The sequence below is a fragment of the Manis javanica genome, chromosome 17 (assembly GCF_040802235.1).
Source record: "Manis javanica isolate MJ-LG chromosome 17, MJ_LKY, whole genome shotgun sequence".
NCBI lineage: Eukaryota > Metazoa > Chordata > Mammalia > Pholidota > Manidae > Manis > Manis javanica.
The window spans coordinates 52,402,142-52,418,828 of NC_133172.1; the positions used below are offsets into that span (position 1 = coordinate 52,402,142).

The 16,687-nt window shown below is 41.8% G+C and overlaps 1 protein-coding gene across 1 annotated transcript in view; it reads left to right on the forward strand.

Moving 5' to 3' along the window:
- Positions 1-16,687, forward strand: part of HYDIN (HYDIN axonemal central pair apparatus protein) — a 361,576-nt gene that overhangs the window by 228,262 nt on the left and 116,627 nt on the right. Inside the window, exons 26-30 of the mRNA XM_073225416.1 lie at positions 6,652-6,789; positions 7,464-7,545; positions 9,220-9,339; positions 9,607-9,816; positions 11,986-12,123. Of these exons, the coding sequence (XP_073081517.1) occupies positions 6,652-6,789; positions 7,464-7,545; positions 9,220-9,339; positions 9,607-9,816; positions 11,986-12,123 (688 nt within the window). The remainder of the gene's footprint in view (positions 1-6,651; positions 6,790-7,463; positions 7,546-9,219; positions 9,340-9,606; positions 9,817-11,985; positions 12,124-16,687) is intronic.

Genomic DNA, 16,687 nt, shown 5'->3' on the forward strand with positions numbered 1-16,687 from the left:
GCTTAACTGAAAGGGCATCACCATGCTGGGTATCAGAGCCGCTGCTGCAATTTGCAATTCAGTTTAGTCCAATTTCCTGAGATACCATATCTGTTACCCCATAGAAAAATGAATTGAGCTGTTTTTCTTCATTCCAATTTTGTGTTATAAATTTTTTGTCCAGCTTCTATGTTGTTACAGAAGAACTCTAGTTACCTCATTATAAACTCATTCTTTTTAAGGCATCCTCTCAGTGTCTCCGGGATCAGTGGAGGGCATCAGCCTTTTAGACACTGTGAGCTAAGCTGGCTTCTAGAGAAACCAGTGGAATGGATCAGTACGTATCTGAACCTGAGTTAGTATTATGTCTGCTTGGTTCATTTAGTGGTCTTCTTAAAAAGAATCCATTTGATTTATCTGCACGTTCATATTAATTAAAATCTCCCCAAATGCCAGCTGCATCTACTGAAGACCAGACATTAAAAGAAATTGACTTTAAAAACCATCCTGTTTTGAAAGTCTTTCTAAAGAGCTTTGAAGGTGATTATAAGGGACATTTCACAGCCTACCTGTTTAGCAGCCTTTCTAAGAGCATGTAGCAGTGGGGACACCTTCTGGAGCTTCTATAGAAGTGGCCAATTCCCACAGAGATACCGCTGGAGAGTTTCAAGGAGATTCTGAATACATTCCTCCCCTACTCGGCTCACAGCAGAACCCTTTGTGGGCAGTCACTTCAAGGGCAAGGCCAACATTGGTTTGCTTTCTGTTATCTAGATTACAATCGGCGTGGATCCCTTGTCTTCCAAAGAAAGGTTCTAGATAGTGCATTGCCTCTTCTTTATGTTGTGGGTTCCAACTGCTTTTAAAATAGAAAGGCCCATTTTGAGAGTCTCTGCCATGGGCATAGCATGGCATGGCCCAAAGTGGCCAACGGGAGGCCCTCACCTTGATCAGGTAGACTGTCCAGCTAAGTTGTTAGCAGCATGAGCTTTGGAGCCAGGCCAGCTTAGCTCAGCCACATGCTGCGCTCTGAGCCGGTTCTGTCATCTGAAGATTGAGGACCATCATAGCACCTACCTCGTCGAGCTGTTGTGAGATTTTATTAGGCAGTCCTTATTAAGTGCCTAAAATAGTACCTGGTGAAGAGTAAGTAACGAGTAAGTACTGGCTACAGTTACTTTATAAGGGCCTGTCTTAATCCATTTGGGCTGATGTAACAAAATACAAGAGACTGGGTGGCATATAAACAACCAACATTTCTTTCTCACTTAGGAAGTCCAAGATCATGGTACAAACAGATTTGGTGTACAGTGAAGCCTCCCCACCTTGTTCATAGATGGAGTCTTTTCGCTGTGTGCTCACATGGCAAGTGGGACAAACTAGCTTTCTGGGGTCTCCTTTATAAAAGCACTAATCCCACTCACGAGGGCCCCCAAGGGCCCCGCCTCCTAACACCATCACTTTAATGGCTTAGGACTCAACATATGAAATCTGGGAGGACGCAAACATTCAGATCCTAGCAGGGCTCTTGTTTTACCACCGTTCTTTGTGACCTTCTTGTCACGGTCTTCCAAATCAGCAGTTCCTGCATCACAGGTGGATCAGTCTCTGCAGTCAGGACGCCAGCATCAGTTAGTTCCACCGGTGATTCTCATGGACAGCTGCAGTGAGAAGCTCTGCTCTAGAAGCTCCAGTTGCAACTCTTTTTGAGAATCTTTAAAAACATGGTTTTCACCCCCTAGGATCTGAATAACTTGAGTTTCAGCTACTCAGTATGTCCCACCTCCTTCTGCCTTAGCACAGGTGGCCAGCTGGGAGCATTGAGGGACATAATAAAGGCAGAGGGCTAAGGCAGACTGCTGTCCATAAGGGGTATGTGTCTGCAGTTCACTTCCCCTTCTTGTGTGGCAGAGCTAGAATGCTCTGGTAGGAAAGGCACGGAGCCAGCCCCATCTGTTGTCTGTCGTTTGCTTCCCAATGTGGGAGGAGCAGCAATTGTAAGACCACAAGGCCAGGCAATAAATATGGAAACGTGGCTGGGACTTTGTGTTTGTGCCCAGGAGGCCTCAGGAATTTGCCCACTTTTGACATGATTTGAAGCAATGGTTATAATCTGCTCCCCTTAGAAATAGGAACCAGAGGCCTATCTAATCTGGAGCAGGTTCCTGATGTATAATCAGAGAAAGGAAGGAAAGGAAAGAGAGGCTGGGAGGAAATTCATTTGAATTCCGATAGACTCTTATCTCATCTGAATTCCAAAAAAAGGAGGGTGATCCCCACCCACCCCTGCATCACAGCAGCTCACTTGCACTAGGCATTTGCTGTGACCCAGCACCCTGCTGGGTCTGTTACAGAAACTAAGCCTCACAAAGAGGACATGGAGCGGGTGCTGTGACTAACACGGTAACCAGGACATAGTGCGTAAATGGAGAAGCCAGATTGCAAGCCCAGGCCTTGTGACCCCGTGGCCCTGCCCGGAACCACTGTGCCCTCTGCACATCTTGCCCTTGGAGCACTTGTACCCTGATTTATACCCATTCCTATGTCTCTTACTGACCCACTGGCCTCTGAGTCCCTTGATGCAAGAAGTGGCTTCCTTATCTCTGGAATCATATGGCCCTGCAGTGGATTCTGTAGAAACGGAACCTGATATGGTTGTTCTTGGGCTGGTGATCTGTTGAGGGAGGATTTTCAGGACAAACTATAAGAGAGAAAAACAAGAGATGGTTGGGGGAAGGGGGAAGCTCGGGGCAGATAGGATTTCAGCAGAAGGTTTGCTGACCCCATGGCAGGCTCTGGAGTGTGGGTTGCTTCAGGGTTTGTCCCACTCAGAGACAAGGAGGCTGGGCTCTTGCAGCCCTCACCCTCACGCAACCATCCTTTCCTACAGCTCACACCCTGATGGGACATAACCCCCCAGGGAGCTCAGGGTGGGTGAGGCAGCACCCACCGAACCAAGGCAATGCTCCAGAGACAGGTGCAGCCAACAGCCACAGCCCCCAGGAAATGGATACATCGTCCCAGTGAAGGAGATGGAGACAGTGCACCAACAGCATCTGCTGTGGTCATGGATTAAAAAACAAAACATGTCAAATGCCATATGAGCCAAGCAAAGCACACCTGCAAACCTGTGTAGCCACGGCTCTGTGCACCCTTTGTAGTGCATGCTGCCAGAATCCAGGTCCAGTGATCAGCTGAGTTAGAAGTCATTGCGCCAGGTACAGGAGACCATGGCCGCCTGCACAGCCCTCAGCAGATGGCTGGTTTGTACCAATCCACCTCCAAATATCTGAACCAGAACGCAAAACATTCACTGAAACACACACACATGCTTTGTTTTTTTACTTGGATGCAACACTACTTCCAGTGAAGGGAGAACAGGAAATAAGACTGGTGGACTTTTTAATTTGCAGCACAAAAGGGTTGTATTGATCCTAACTGACCCAAGAGTTGAAAATAAAATGTGAAGAAGGAAACTGCTGAGCCCAAAGCAGGGTGGCTGATTGACAGCGTGTCAACATTCACGCGATGCCACAGCTAAAGGAAGGGTTTCTTTCCGTGATTCCAATATGGGCAGCTGTGCAATTGGACCAATATTGATTTTCCCTGTTTGCTGCGCACTCTTTTTTAAAAATAACTGGGTCTGATCCTGTTTGGGTGAGCATAACAGGAAAGTGATCATCTATCCATGAGGGTAAAAGGAAATCTGATCCAAAAAGCTCTGCCGACATTCTATTTCAATTTTTTGGAGCCAGTTTTCGATTTCAGTAATAAGCCACAGTCTTCCTTGTGATAAGGTTCCGCTGCCCATGCAGCTCAGCTGGTCGGCAGTTGGACGCCTTTACCAGCCTCCCTTGTTTCCAAAGGCCTCTCACTTCCCCGTTGTCCAGGTATCATCAACTGAGGTGTTGTTTTTCCTCAGGTCTGCAGATGCTCTGCAGCTTTGTATTTTTCCTTTACAGCTATTCGCATATGCTCTTTTTTCTTTTTTCATTCAGCACAGCATCCTGGGGGTGCAAATGCTGGATGATAGTGTGGCATTATGTGGGGCAGCCATCCGGCAGAATCTCCCCAGGCATCTCTGCCAACCTGGGGTGATTTAATAAGTACTCCGATTCATCCTCCGCTGATTTTCACTGTCCCTGGCCGGTAAGGCCGAGTGAGAGCCCCACGTTAATTATCAGCTCCGGCCCTCAGGTGTCGTGTGGCCATTCCTCCCCATGGTGGGTCCCATTTCTGGTTGTACGTTAGAATCACCTGGGAAGACTTAAAAAAATCGAACTCCTAGGTCCTACCTGAGACCTTCCAAGTCAAAATTTACCCAAGGATGAGCTACGGAATCTTTATTTTTTTATGAGCTTCCCAGCACCCACCCTAACATGAGCCCTCTGCCCAGAACAGTGTGGTTTTAGCTTAAGATAATGTCAACAAGGGACATCTGGCCTGGAATAAGCCAAATGGGAGCTTCTGGAGGAAGATGAAATGAGCTTTTCCACTCTTATTCAAGGCCATCCCAGAATGGGATGGAGTGGGGATGGGTCGAGGTAGAGATGCAGAATAGCCTGGCTACCCTGCATGCTGCTTACCTGTTCCCAGGTAAGCCATCCATCCGTCCATCCAACAGACACATACAGAACTCACGCTCTATATCTAAGACTCTGGGCTGTGGGGGCTGTAAAGAGGCAACACCTTAGCTCCTGCCCTCCAAGAGTCCGCAGTTCTCAGCGTGGTGCAAGCCCCGTGTTTCCCCAGGGGAAGCTGAACTCATCTCTCGTCTTAAAAAGAGCAAGCAGGGCTCAGCTTAGAGCCTTGACCAGGCAAGAAAATAATGACTGCTTTTTTCCCACTGTATGGATTTTTCTAAATCAATGGTAGGTTAAACTGGTTCTTAATTTATGGCAATGATATAAAACTTCCCTTTAAAATAAGCCTACTAATGAACGCTACAAAGTGGTATTACTACGTATGCATTTGAATGGTTAAAATGAGAAAGACTGACTATCAAGTGTGGCTGAGGATATAAACCAATGGGAGCTCCCATACACTGTGGTTGGTAGTGTAAATTGGTGTAAAACCACTCTGGAAAACCAGCAGTTTCCTATAATGTTAAACATATATAAATCATACAATCCAGTAGTTCCCTTCCTAGGAATTTACCCAAGAGAAATAAATGATGTTCTTAACAACTTTATTCATAGTATTAAAAGCTGGAAAGGTGTCCATCACCAGGAAGATGGATAAACACACTAGTCGTCCATACTGTGGAAAACTGTTCAGTGATAAAAAAAAAAAGAACAGACCCCTTGCAATCACACAGATGAATCTAAAAAAAAAAATGCTGAGTGAAGGAAATCAGAGCCAAAAGAGTACCTATTTATTATTCCTTTTATATGAAACTGTAGGCATATCCAATCTATGTGATATAGAGCAAATGAGTGTCTGGAGCTGGGGTCAGTGAGTTGACTATAGGGGCACAAAGGAACTTTCTAGGATTATATTATAGACATGTTCTGTGTACTAATATAGTAGTGGTTATAGTTGTATATGAACTCCTCAAACTCTATGCTTAAAATGAGTGCATTGTGTATATAAATTATACTTCAATAAAACCAATTGATTACATGATACTCAATTTGGCAGAAATCTTGAAGTTGGTAGTGGAATGCCTGAGGTTTAGGAAGTGGCATTTGGGTACGTGGTAGCAAGCAGACAATATCCTAAAAGACGTACCAATGAAATGCTGTGTAACTTCAGAGGGGGAAACATTTCTTTCTATGGGAAGATGGGACAGTGGTAAAAGTTTCATATAGTAAATGACATTTCTGTTGAGCTTCTGAGAAAAAGTAGAGCACGTATGGAGCCAAAATGAATATGTAAGTGAAATTAACATTGAGGGTTTGAGACGGGGGTGGGGGAGGGAGTCATAGAAAGCCACATGTACCCTGAGGGGAACAGGAAGAATGGGGGTGACCCCTCCACTTTGGCACGTGACCAACACCTTTCGAGTCAGTGCAGCCTGGACAGAGGGCTTGAGCAGCAGCACCCAGTAACCGATCTCCCCCTCTGTCCTCTACTTGAGCACTTGAGCAATAGCAAAGCAAACCAGCAGGGCCAGCACCGGGGTGAAGCTGTTGAGGCCTGCAGAGCAAACGGGTAGGTGGCAGGGTCAGGCAAAAGCCATGCGCACATACAGCGCCTGAGAGTGAGGTGGCCTGTGCCTCGCTGTGGTCCCCGCCTTGCTCTCTGTTATCTGGCTCATTCATAACCATGCCTGAGTGCCTACTCCAGGCCAGGCACTGTATGAGACACCAGGTAGGTGCAGGTCCTCAGGGGCTCACAGTCTAGCAGAGTCAGGAAAAATCAGTGTGGGAGAAGCCCCGAGGCTGCCGGTACTCAGAGGAAAGTCACTGGACCCAGACTGGGAGGGAGAGTCGGGAAACATTGTAGGAGAAAGTGAAACCTCAGCTAAGATTTAAACAAGGTAAGTCCAGGGTATGGGATCCCTGTCTCAAACCCTCAGTGTTAATTTCATTTACATATTCATTTTGGCCCCATATGCGCTTCTAGATCTCCCTGATCCGGGATTTGGAGGTTGGGCTTAGGAACTGAGAGCCCATCTGGGTACCGACTTGCAAACATCCATGTGTACCGTGTCTCCCCACACCTTTTTAGGTTTGTGCCATGGCTGAGGAAGCCCTACAGTGCCCCTCAGTCCCAGGTGGAGTCCATCCCTGTGACCTCAGCATCGGCCAGCTCACCAGCAGTCCCAGTAATAGAATCTCCCAAGATTGAACTAAATGATTGTGTTAAGTAAGTGAAGGTGCAAAGCCAGATTGTTTTTTTTTTTAAATAGCACTCTTCTCTACACTGACTTACGTTCCCAAACTCATCCCTCATTTATTTATCCAGCCGTTCACCTGTCAACAGCTTAATGAGTACCTTCTACGTTTGAGGCTCTGGATTATGCATATGGGATACAAAGTTGAAAGTCATCTCTGCTCTTAGGAAGGTCATAATAGCCTCCTAAATCCTGGGGGACTGAGCCCCTCCGTCTGTCTAAGGCCTATAGCCAAAGTCAGGTCAAGGGCAGCAAGCAGAAAAGGATGTGACAATTGGCCAAACATTATATCCTCATAGTAAAATGCTCTGATAAACGAGGAAGCTTACCACTGAGCACTGGGGACACATCCAATAGTCTGAAGAATTGCTAGAGAGCCAGAACTTCCCAGAACTTTCTGTAAGTTGGACATGGGTTTGATAGGCCAGGAAAGAACGGCTGGAGCTCACAGAAAATTGACCAGCTTCAGTTCCGGGGCTGTATGCTTGGGGGCGGGAGTAGTAGAGCACAGAGCAGCTGCCCTCTTGAGAAAGGCAGCCTTTGAGTGAGAGCCCCACTTACTCTTTGTGGAGAGAAAGACAGGGCTGCTATGTACTGAAGACCATGTTACGATGCTGCTGAGTGAGTGATTCTCCATATTCCCCAGGACGATCCTTGGGGATGAAGGCGTTGGGTCAGAAGAAAGAGAACACAGAAGAGCACAGGTGCCCACTGTGGACATCTCAGAAGTACTGTCTCCCTTCCTTGGGCGGGTTGGCAAGCCTAGGTCCTTCCGGTAAAATAAAGGCAGAGCCAGGAGTGAAGTGGCAGGTGCAGCACCCGGGTTTGGCTGGGATGAGGCTGCGGAACCTCATTCAGGTCACTTCCCAGCCAAGCACCCTCAGTGGGAGCACGGGCACCCCCGCAGATAGATTTTCTCTGTAATGGAAAAGCCATTCACTTCTAAACCTTTGTGAGCTTGTGCTCTTCCCCATCCCTGGATAGAGGCTACAAAAGGAGAAAGGTTTTCCTCAATAATTCCATAGTAAAAACAAAGGGGAGATCAAAAAAGTTTAAAAAGACACACCCTTAAATTCTCCTAGAATGATGGCCTATGAAAATAATCAGAAATACAAAGATTTATGTGCAAAGATGTTCGTTGCGACACTTTAGAAATAGTAAAACATTGGCAAAATAAATCTGTCGATGACATACAATCTTTTAAAATAGGGTTTGTCTCAGTAGCGGCAGAGTGGGGGCACACAAGCATTTTCATACTTTGTAGGTAGGAGTGTGGATTGGCACAGCCTCTGTGAAATACAGTTCGGCAAGTGTGTCAGAATTGAAACTGCACAGTTCCTCTGTCAGGATATCACTCTCCAGATACACCTTTATATTTACATAAAGACCTGTAACTATCTTTGTACACTGCAGATTTGCTGGTAAAAGCAAGAACAATTGGAAACAACTCCACCCATGGGAGACAGCTTGAATAAACTAAATTACACCTGTGCAAAAACAGTGCTGTGAAATTCTTTTTAAAAAATGAAACTGTTCTCTATATACTGATTTGAAGCTCTCTTGGCTATATGAAGTAAAAAAAATACTTCATATTCTGTTTTTTAAAGCACTTTACATGATGCTTGTGAAGAATATTTAGTCATGGGAAGATGGCATTCATGTAAACTAAAAATTCAGAATACATATGCATATACATAGACACATGAATACACATTACAGACACACGTGCATGTATCTACAGGAAGACCTGATGATTGATTTTATATTTCTCTCTTTGAAGCTTTCTGCATTCCAAATTGTTCAGAATGCGTATGTATATAAAACACTTGTCTTTTAAATGTTCATTCTTTTCTTTTTTTCTGTTTTCAAAGAGATTCAAGAAAACTCAAGAATACAGAAAAATGAAAGCAAAAATCCTCAAAATCCCACCATCCGTAGAGAAATTTTAGCAAACCTCCCAGACATCTCTGTTTGTGTATACAAATCTCTAAATGAATTTACACAATGCTTACACCTTCAGGTGTGATACACGGGCATATGTAATTTTACATAAGTAGAACTGCTTTTTCACTCAATCGTATGTTATGCACATCATTCCTGATCCATAAAAATACATTGCATCCTCCTGCATGGATAGAGGTACCACACACACTTCATTTAAGTGATCCCCTCTTGTTAGATACTAAATTTGCTTCCAGTCATGCTATTATAAATAATGCTGCAGTAAACATCCTGGTTGCATACATTTGGGGCACTTGTCCAGTTTTTTTCCATAGGAAAAAAAATGTACTGTTTTAAAAATTTAAGCCACATACTTCATTTTTTTTTCAGTGATAGGGAAGAACACATTGATGACGCATTATGAATATTTGCTAGCCTTTCTTCACACCTCTAATTTCTAGGGATTAAAAATTAACTCTGCTGAAACAGAAAGAATAACTGCAAACCAGAGCCAGGTGGAGTTTCAGGAATGCCCATGGGTCTTTGAACAGGAAGAACTGCTTTCCATTGGGATAGAAGAGGTAAGAAACACCTCGGAGGCCCCAAAGGCATCTGATTCTAACTCTCCTTACTGAGCACCTGCGACAAGTTAGAAATTTAAATCTTGCCAGAGCACTACTACCACCATTACCATCGTAAATTTTCAGGGTGCTGGGCAAGTCATTTTTCCTGGAGTCAAACAAGTCAAAGTCAGGAACTGATCCGTGTAAATTGACTGAACTTGAACTTACCCTTTGCAGGTCCTTCATCCTGATAGATGCTCTCATACAGAATGACTTTCTCTACAGGTATTTGATATTTTGCCCCTCTTTGGAGTGCTGCAGCCACACAGTAGCCGCCAGGTATCTTTCACCTTCTATGGACACTGTGACATCATTGCACAGGCTAAAGCTCTGTGCGAAGTGGAAGGGGGTCCCACCTATGAGATAATACTCAGAGGAGAGGCATCCCTGATCAACTACTCCTTTGACACCAAGGATATCAACTGTGGATTACAGGTATTGCCAGCCATTGGGGGAGTTTGTCTAGTTTTACCTTAAGCATCATTGTAGTCCTTGTGCTCTAAGCCCTCCCAGAACCCCCAGGCATCACAGTCTCACAGGTTCCCCTTCCCTGATCCCTAATCTGCCTCCCCAGCTCTCATAATCCTCCCACTGCCAACTGTTTGCCAGACATTCTCACTTGGTTTTCTCACCATGTTCTGAAATGCGGCATGTTAGATGCTAACATTTGCATCTTCCCTCTTCAGCCAGAAACCCATTCCAACCTGTCCATTTTTTTATTGGCAGCACTATGGCCTCAGTCCCTTGAGTTTACAATCTCAAGGGTGTTTTCCACGCATTCTGTCCTTTGCTGCCCCACATCCTTCAGCAGCCAGAGTTGGCTAGTTCACTGAGCAGGATACCCCTGCATCAGTTTTCCCTTCCCGCTGCCACTGTAGTTATCATGCTGCAGGGTCTCTTCAAGCCATGCCTAAGTTATTTCAGCAGTTCTCAAACTGTAATATGCATACACCTCACCTGGGAATCTTGTTCAAGTGCAGATTCTGATGGAGTAGGTCCAGGGTGGAGCCTGAGAGTTTGAATTTCTAACAAGTCCCAGGTGATGCCAGGGCTGCTAGTCCACGGACCCCACGGAAGCAAGGGATTACCACACACTCATAGCTTCTACTGCTAACCCATCTAAACATCACTGCCATACAGATTTTCCCAAGATTGCAATTTTGTCTTGTCAGTCCCTGAACAGTTAACCCCAGCAGCATTTGGGAAGAGAACATGGTATTGAGAAAAGAGCATGGTTCTGTAGTCAGAAGAACTGGGCTGTTATCCTGGTTTTCTGCTGACCGTAACCTTGCACATCACCTAACCAGCCTCCCCAGGCCTCAGTATCCCTCATCCATAAAATGGGAATGGCTATCCCCCCAGGTGGTTGTGGTTACTTAAGGAGAGTGTCTGCTCAGTACTGTGCCTGGGTCACCCAGTGGATCAGAGCTAGGTTCCTCCACCTGGTGAGGTTATCCTAAGTCCCTCTATTAACTGATGCTCCTTACACATTTAACTTTGTTTCACACAATTCCCCATTGTAGCCCATTTATTTATATGTGGCCAAGCTGGTTTACCCACTGGCTCTAATGCACCACAGCACTTCCTGCCTCCATACTCTCTCTTATATTGTCCCTCCTGGCCTCCCCTCTGCCAACCCCAAACTACACATACTGTGAGACCCAGCTCAGCTCCACCCCTCAGCTATCTTTCTCTTACTTTACATTCATTTGGCATTTAAGTACAGTCTTTGCTATAATATAATGTACTTTCTAATTTTTGCTTTGGAGTAATTGCCAGTTTATTCTGTCTGTACATCTTCTAGTCCCAATTAGATTTTGTGTTAGGTACTCAGAGACCATACCCTCTACCAAATTTTAATGGGAATTAGACCCTTATTATATAGCCCTGCATATATAATTGCTGAATTGTGTGTGTGCATGTTTGTTTAAAGATTGTATCTAAAATCAAATTCACCCAACATGTATCGAGACCTTGTCCATTGCATTGACCAAATAGAATTCTCTATCGTTCCTTATCTCCAGGGTCCTCTGGATAAATGGTTCTGGTTCAACTCAGACTGTATGCTTTGAAGCAGCTAGTCCTTGCCCTAAGAAGCCCTAAAATAGCCTCAGTTTGTGATTATTGGACCTGCTGGTTAGCTGCTGAATATATTAGCAAAATCTGAGGAAAAAGAACATGTCTGGCCTATTATTCCTATGTCTACTTAAATAGAAAAATTCATTCTAATTCTGAACTCAAATCTTACCCAAAAAAAAAACAAAAACAAAAAAGCAGACCTTAGCAAAGGAAAACTTGCTTTAAGGCCCCTCTAATATGAGTTCTTTGTGGTGAAAAGCTGAGGTACAGGGAGGTTAGATGCTCACCCCACAGCCATACTAAACACAGGTGTTAGAACAGCTGAGCTACAGCCAGGTTTCTGGGGTCTGGCACTCCTCCGCCCGAGGAGGCACCTTTCTGTGATACTGAAATGTGGATTGGCCAGCGTCTACATCGCAAGAAATAATGTCTGTGAGGCACGTCTGTCTGCCCGCCTTTGTCAGGGTGATAGCAGCACCTCGAAGGCGGGGGCAGAGGAGTCACTGTTCTCCTTCTCCCCTGAAGCTGTTTGACCACATCACGGAGAATGAAATCACGCTGAAGAACACTGGGAAAGTTGGCTTTGAGTTCAAGGTTCTGACTGACCACCAGTCTTCAACAGACAGCCTTCTGCCCGGAGTGCCACTAATCCTGCCTCTCTCTGTAAGTAGCCTTCCTGCCTGTGAGGGACGCGTCATAACGGCAGGGGGGCCCAAATTCAGGTCCGCAAGCACACCCCAGAGGCATGTGAGATGATGCTAAGTACTGCAAGGATTAGGGGTGTGACTTATTGTTGTTTAATTAAAACTAAACAGCTCTCAGAAGCAAGAAAAATCAACAAACCCAAGAGCTTCATTCACTTACTAGCCAAGTATTTCAGGAGTCCTGTATGAATCAGGCACTGTTCAGGCACGTGGCCTTCAACGACAAGGTTCTTTTTTTCACAAGTATTAAGAACAGCTTAGTTCCACTCTGTCCTCATACTTCCCTGTAACTCCTTGAAGCTGAAGGTCTCTTCTCCACTGACTACAATAAATACAAGAAAATTTTCATTAGGTATGACAACACCAGTAGACTGTGATGAGTCTAGTTGGCTTTAGCAGAAATGGAGGAGGTGGTGCCTTGTCCATATTATATTAATCTATCATAAAGGACCTTATGTTGAATTTTTCTCATGAAAATAATACGTGATTGTTATTTAAACATTGAAAAACGTGAAAAAGAATAAAGAATGAAATTATAATTATTCATGAACCAAGATCCAAAGATAAGAGTTCTTGGAAGACAGAATCCATTCTTCCTCTAAATTGTCACATTTATTTATGTATTTGTTTATTTAATAATCACATCTATTGCTAGTCTCTATTGCTATTGATCTGTTTGCCTGTCCCTACATTTATACTATACTATTTTAATTGCCGTAGCTTTAAAATGCATCTTAATATCTGTTAAGTCAACTCCCTTTTTATTCTTTTTCCGAATTCTTAACTATTCTTTCTAATTTAATCTCACATTTCTTTAACTTCCTAAGTGGAGTTGCAACTTTTTTCTTCCTTTCTTAATTAATAATGAAGAAAATGTAAGACTAGGTGTTTGCCTGAGTACACATTTAACCTTATCCCATAATTTTAAAGAAAATTATAGATTTAAATTACAGAAGTCAAACTTGCATATTTTATACATTTTAATGTCTACTATTATAATTTCCATTATTTTCTAAGCTAGAATTGTAGTTTTATATACAAGTATAATTTTAAAATATATTTTTCTTTTGTCAAATTTCCAAATGACTAAGAATTTTTTTTTGTTATTTAAAATCTTATTAATGTGGAGTTAATATTGAGTTTTTTTTGTATCATGGCCATATATCATGAAATATATGACCCTCTCAATACCTACTTTATTAGTTTATCAATATATTTTAGTGGCCCAAAATGATTTTTGTAATACCAATGAGTATTTGAAAATAATGTTATCTGAGTCACAGAAAACAGATTATGATGAATACCTACTAAATTAACCTCTTTTAAATATATTATTTAAATTTGTATAATTTTGTTTATTTTTTCTAAGACTAAGAATGGTACATAAAATATTTTCATTTGTCTATTGTTTCTACAAATATATAAAAATTTTTGTTTTATACATTTTCATTTCTGTTATTTGACACACAAGATTTCATGACTATTATACATTCATCACATCTTCCCTTTTAATGCTTTCTACTTTAAATTTACTTTGTTTGGCATTAACATTATGATTCCTCCTTCTTTTTGCCTTATATTACTTGTGCATGTTCTATTTCATTTTGTTTTAGGTTTAGCCCTCATAAAACAAAGTTGGATTTTATTTTTTCATCTTATCTGAAAGTCTCAAATTTCAATAGAGAGACTTCAGAGATTCATATCATTATATAATTAAAATGGTATTATTTCTTTCATTGTATTTCATTTCTCCTATGTTTAAAATTTGTTTTCTTTCTATTCTTTTTATCATAATTGCTGTTTTCCTTGCCCTTTTTTTCTTTAGTTTTTTTAAAGCATTTGAACTTCCATTGCTGCTGTTTGTATAAATTGGTACAGTTGTACAATTGTATAGAAGGCAGTTTGGCAATATCTATCACAATGAGCCTTTTGACCCAGAAATTCCATTTCTAGGAATTTATCCTACCTACATGTTCCCACATTTGCAAAATGATAAGTATTTAAGAATATTTCCTATATAATAGGTAACAGCAACAGCAAAAAGCCAAGAGAAACAAACTGAAATGTCAATCACTAGGGAACTCATTTTTTAATGTATTAAAACTGTACAGCAGAATAATGCGCAGCAGTTAAAAGGGATGAGGCAGCTCTAGATATACTGAGTTAGTTCTAAGCTCATTAAGTAAAAATCAGAGAAAAGGAAGTTGAAAAATACTGGGTAATTATATAAATATTAAAATATTTATAAATAAAAAATTTTTAACATATCTAATATCTGAATTCAGTTAGCTAATATTATTTTATTTACTATTTTTGTATCTTTGTTAATAATTGACAGCTGGGCCATAAATTTCCTTCTTCACGCTGTCCTTGATCAGTCTGCATATTGTGAGAAGAATTGGGCATTTCTCTTTTTTCTCTTCTCTGGAATGGTGATCATCTGTTTTTTGAAGGATTAGCAGGCTCACTCCAGATATTCCTTTTTGGGGGGTAATTTTTTCACTTATTAAACTTCTATATATTCCTTTTTGGGGGTAATTTTTTCACTTATTCAACTTCTGTATAGGATATAAATCATTAAGGCTTTTTTAAGTTTTGGTTATTCATATTTTTCTAGAAAATTGTTAATTTCACAAAGATGTTTCAGTATATCAGCATAAAGTTTTCTCATAAGCATATGATTTATAGATTATTTTGCTGTGTCTATATGAACCTCTTTTTTTCTTTTTAATTTTTTGTTTTTTGCTGCCTTTTCTCCTTAATCAGTCTTGACAAGTTTTGTATATCTTATTAGTCTTTTTTTAAAAAAAACAGTTTTGGTTTTATGAACCTCTTTTATTTCTTTGTTCTCTATTTCAATAATTTCTTATTTTCTTCTCCAGGTTTATTTTGTTGTTTGAACTAATTTAGTGAGTTGAACCTATAGAATGTTGGTTTTCACTCTTTTTTCTTTTTTAATATATATATTTAAGCCTATAAATGTTTTTCTGTGTATTAGCTGTCCTTCATAAGGTGTGGTATGTTGTGTTTTTACTGTGGTTCAGTTTTAAACATTTCATAATAATTAAATATTAAACATTACATAATAATTGCTAGTATATCTTCTTCCTTGGCCATGAGTTCTCTCCTCTACTCTGAATATTTATGTCTTTCATCTATTACATCTTCAAGGATTTCTTCTCTCCTATTCTCTCCCATCTTTTCTGCTACAGCAACTATTTGACATATGTTGGACCTTCTCATTCTGTCCTCTGTGTTTTTAACTTACATTTCACAAGTGCATCTCTTTATCTCTCTATGCTTCATTCTGGATAACTTAGCTCCATCTTTCAGTTAACTAATTTTCTCATCAGTTGAGTATAATCTACTGTTTAACCTCACTCAGCATTCTCAACTTCAGTAACCATATTTTTCATTTCAAAAAATTCCAAATTCCACTCATTACGTCTTTCATTGTGACTTTAATTACTTTATTTATCTCTAATCATTCTGCAGATTCTTTTAAGTTATCCCAATCAAGTTATTAGGGGCACCATTCTTCCTATTTGTATGACTGTGAACTCTCCTTCATGATCAGTGATTTCCTTATATGATCTTTAATTTTTGACTTGGGCTCTTATTCAGCTGAGACTCTCCTCTCTTTGAGAGTCTCATTCACCCTATGTTGTACTGGTGATTCTACAAAGTACTGTTTTATTTATTTTTGCCAGGTGCCCCAGTGGCTAGACTTTTGAGTTCATTCTTTGGCTTGGATTAACCACAGTAATGCGTCAGTGTACCTTAAGACTCCATGTGTATGCATGATACAGGCTTGGACATTCTATTTTTCCTGGGATACACTTTCTTCCCACCTACGAGCCCAGAGAGATAAAAGCTTCTTTGATTCTTCCCTGAAGAGCAGAGAAAGAGCTGGGTTTCTCTTGTTCCCCTTTCCGGAGGGGCAGCACATCATGGCTCCAGCCTTGCGCAGGGATCTGCGCTAGGTCCCCACCTCATATGGTCCAGGCTGCCTCCTCCCTATTTGAGCCTCTGAATATTAGGGATCTGCTATCACCCAGGGCCACCAAGGTAAAGGCTCTGAACGTAACCACACTGACAAGGTTCCCTCTGTTTCTTTTCACAGTGGGGTATTTATCTTCTTTCAGCTCAGCTATATATTAAAGAGAGTTTTGTTGTCTTTGCTGTCATTGTGCCTTACACAGAACTTCTGTGCACTTGTGGCATGAGAGGGAGCTATCACAACGCAGTCCTCAGCATTGCCGGAGCCAGAAGTGGGAGGATTTCTCATCCCCATATACTTTCCTGCTTGGGGTTACTCCTCCTCCCTGGCTCTCTGTTCCTGCTGTTTAGATACAGTGGTTTCTTGAATCTCATTGGGAACATGGGTTAGATATTTTCTTCTTTCTTAGAGGAACTCATAGAAAATGTTTGCTCTTATTCCTCAGAATAACCCTTATGTCAGAGGTCCTCAGCATCATCTCCCTTTAATGATTCTCTAGGACAACTCCTAGGACTTACCAATA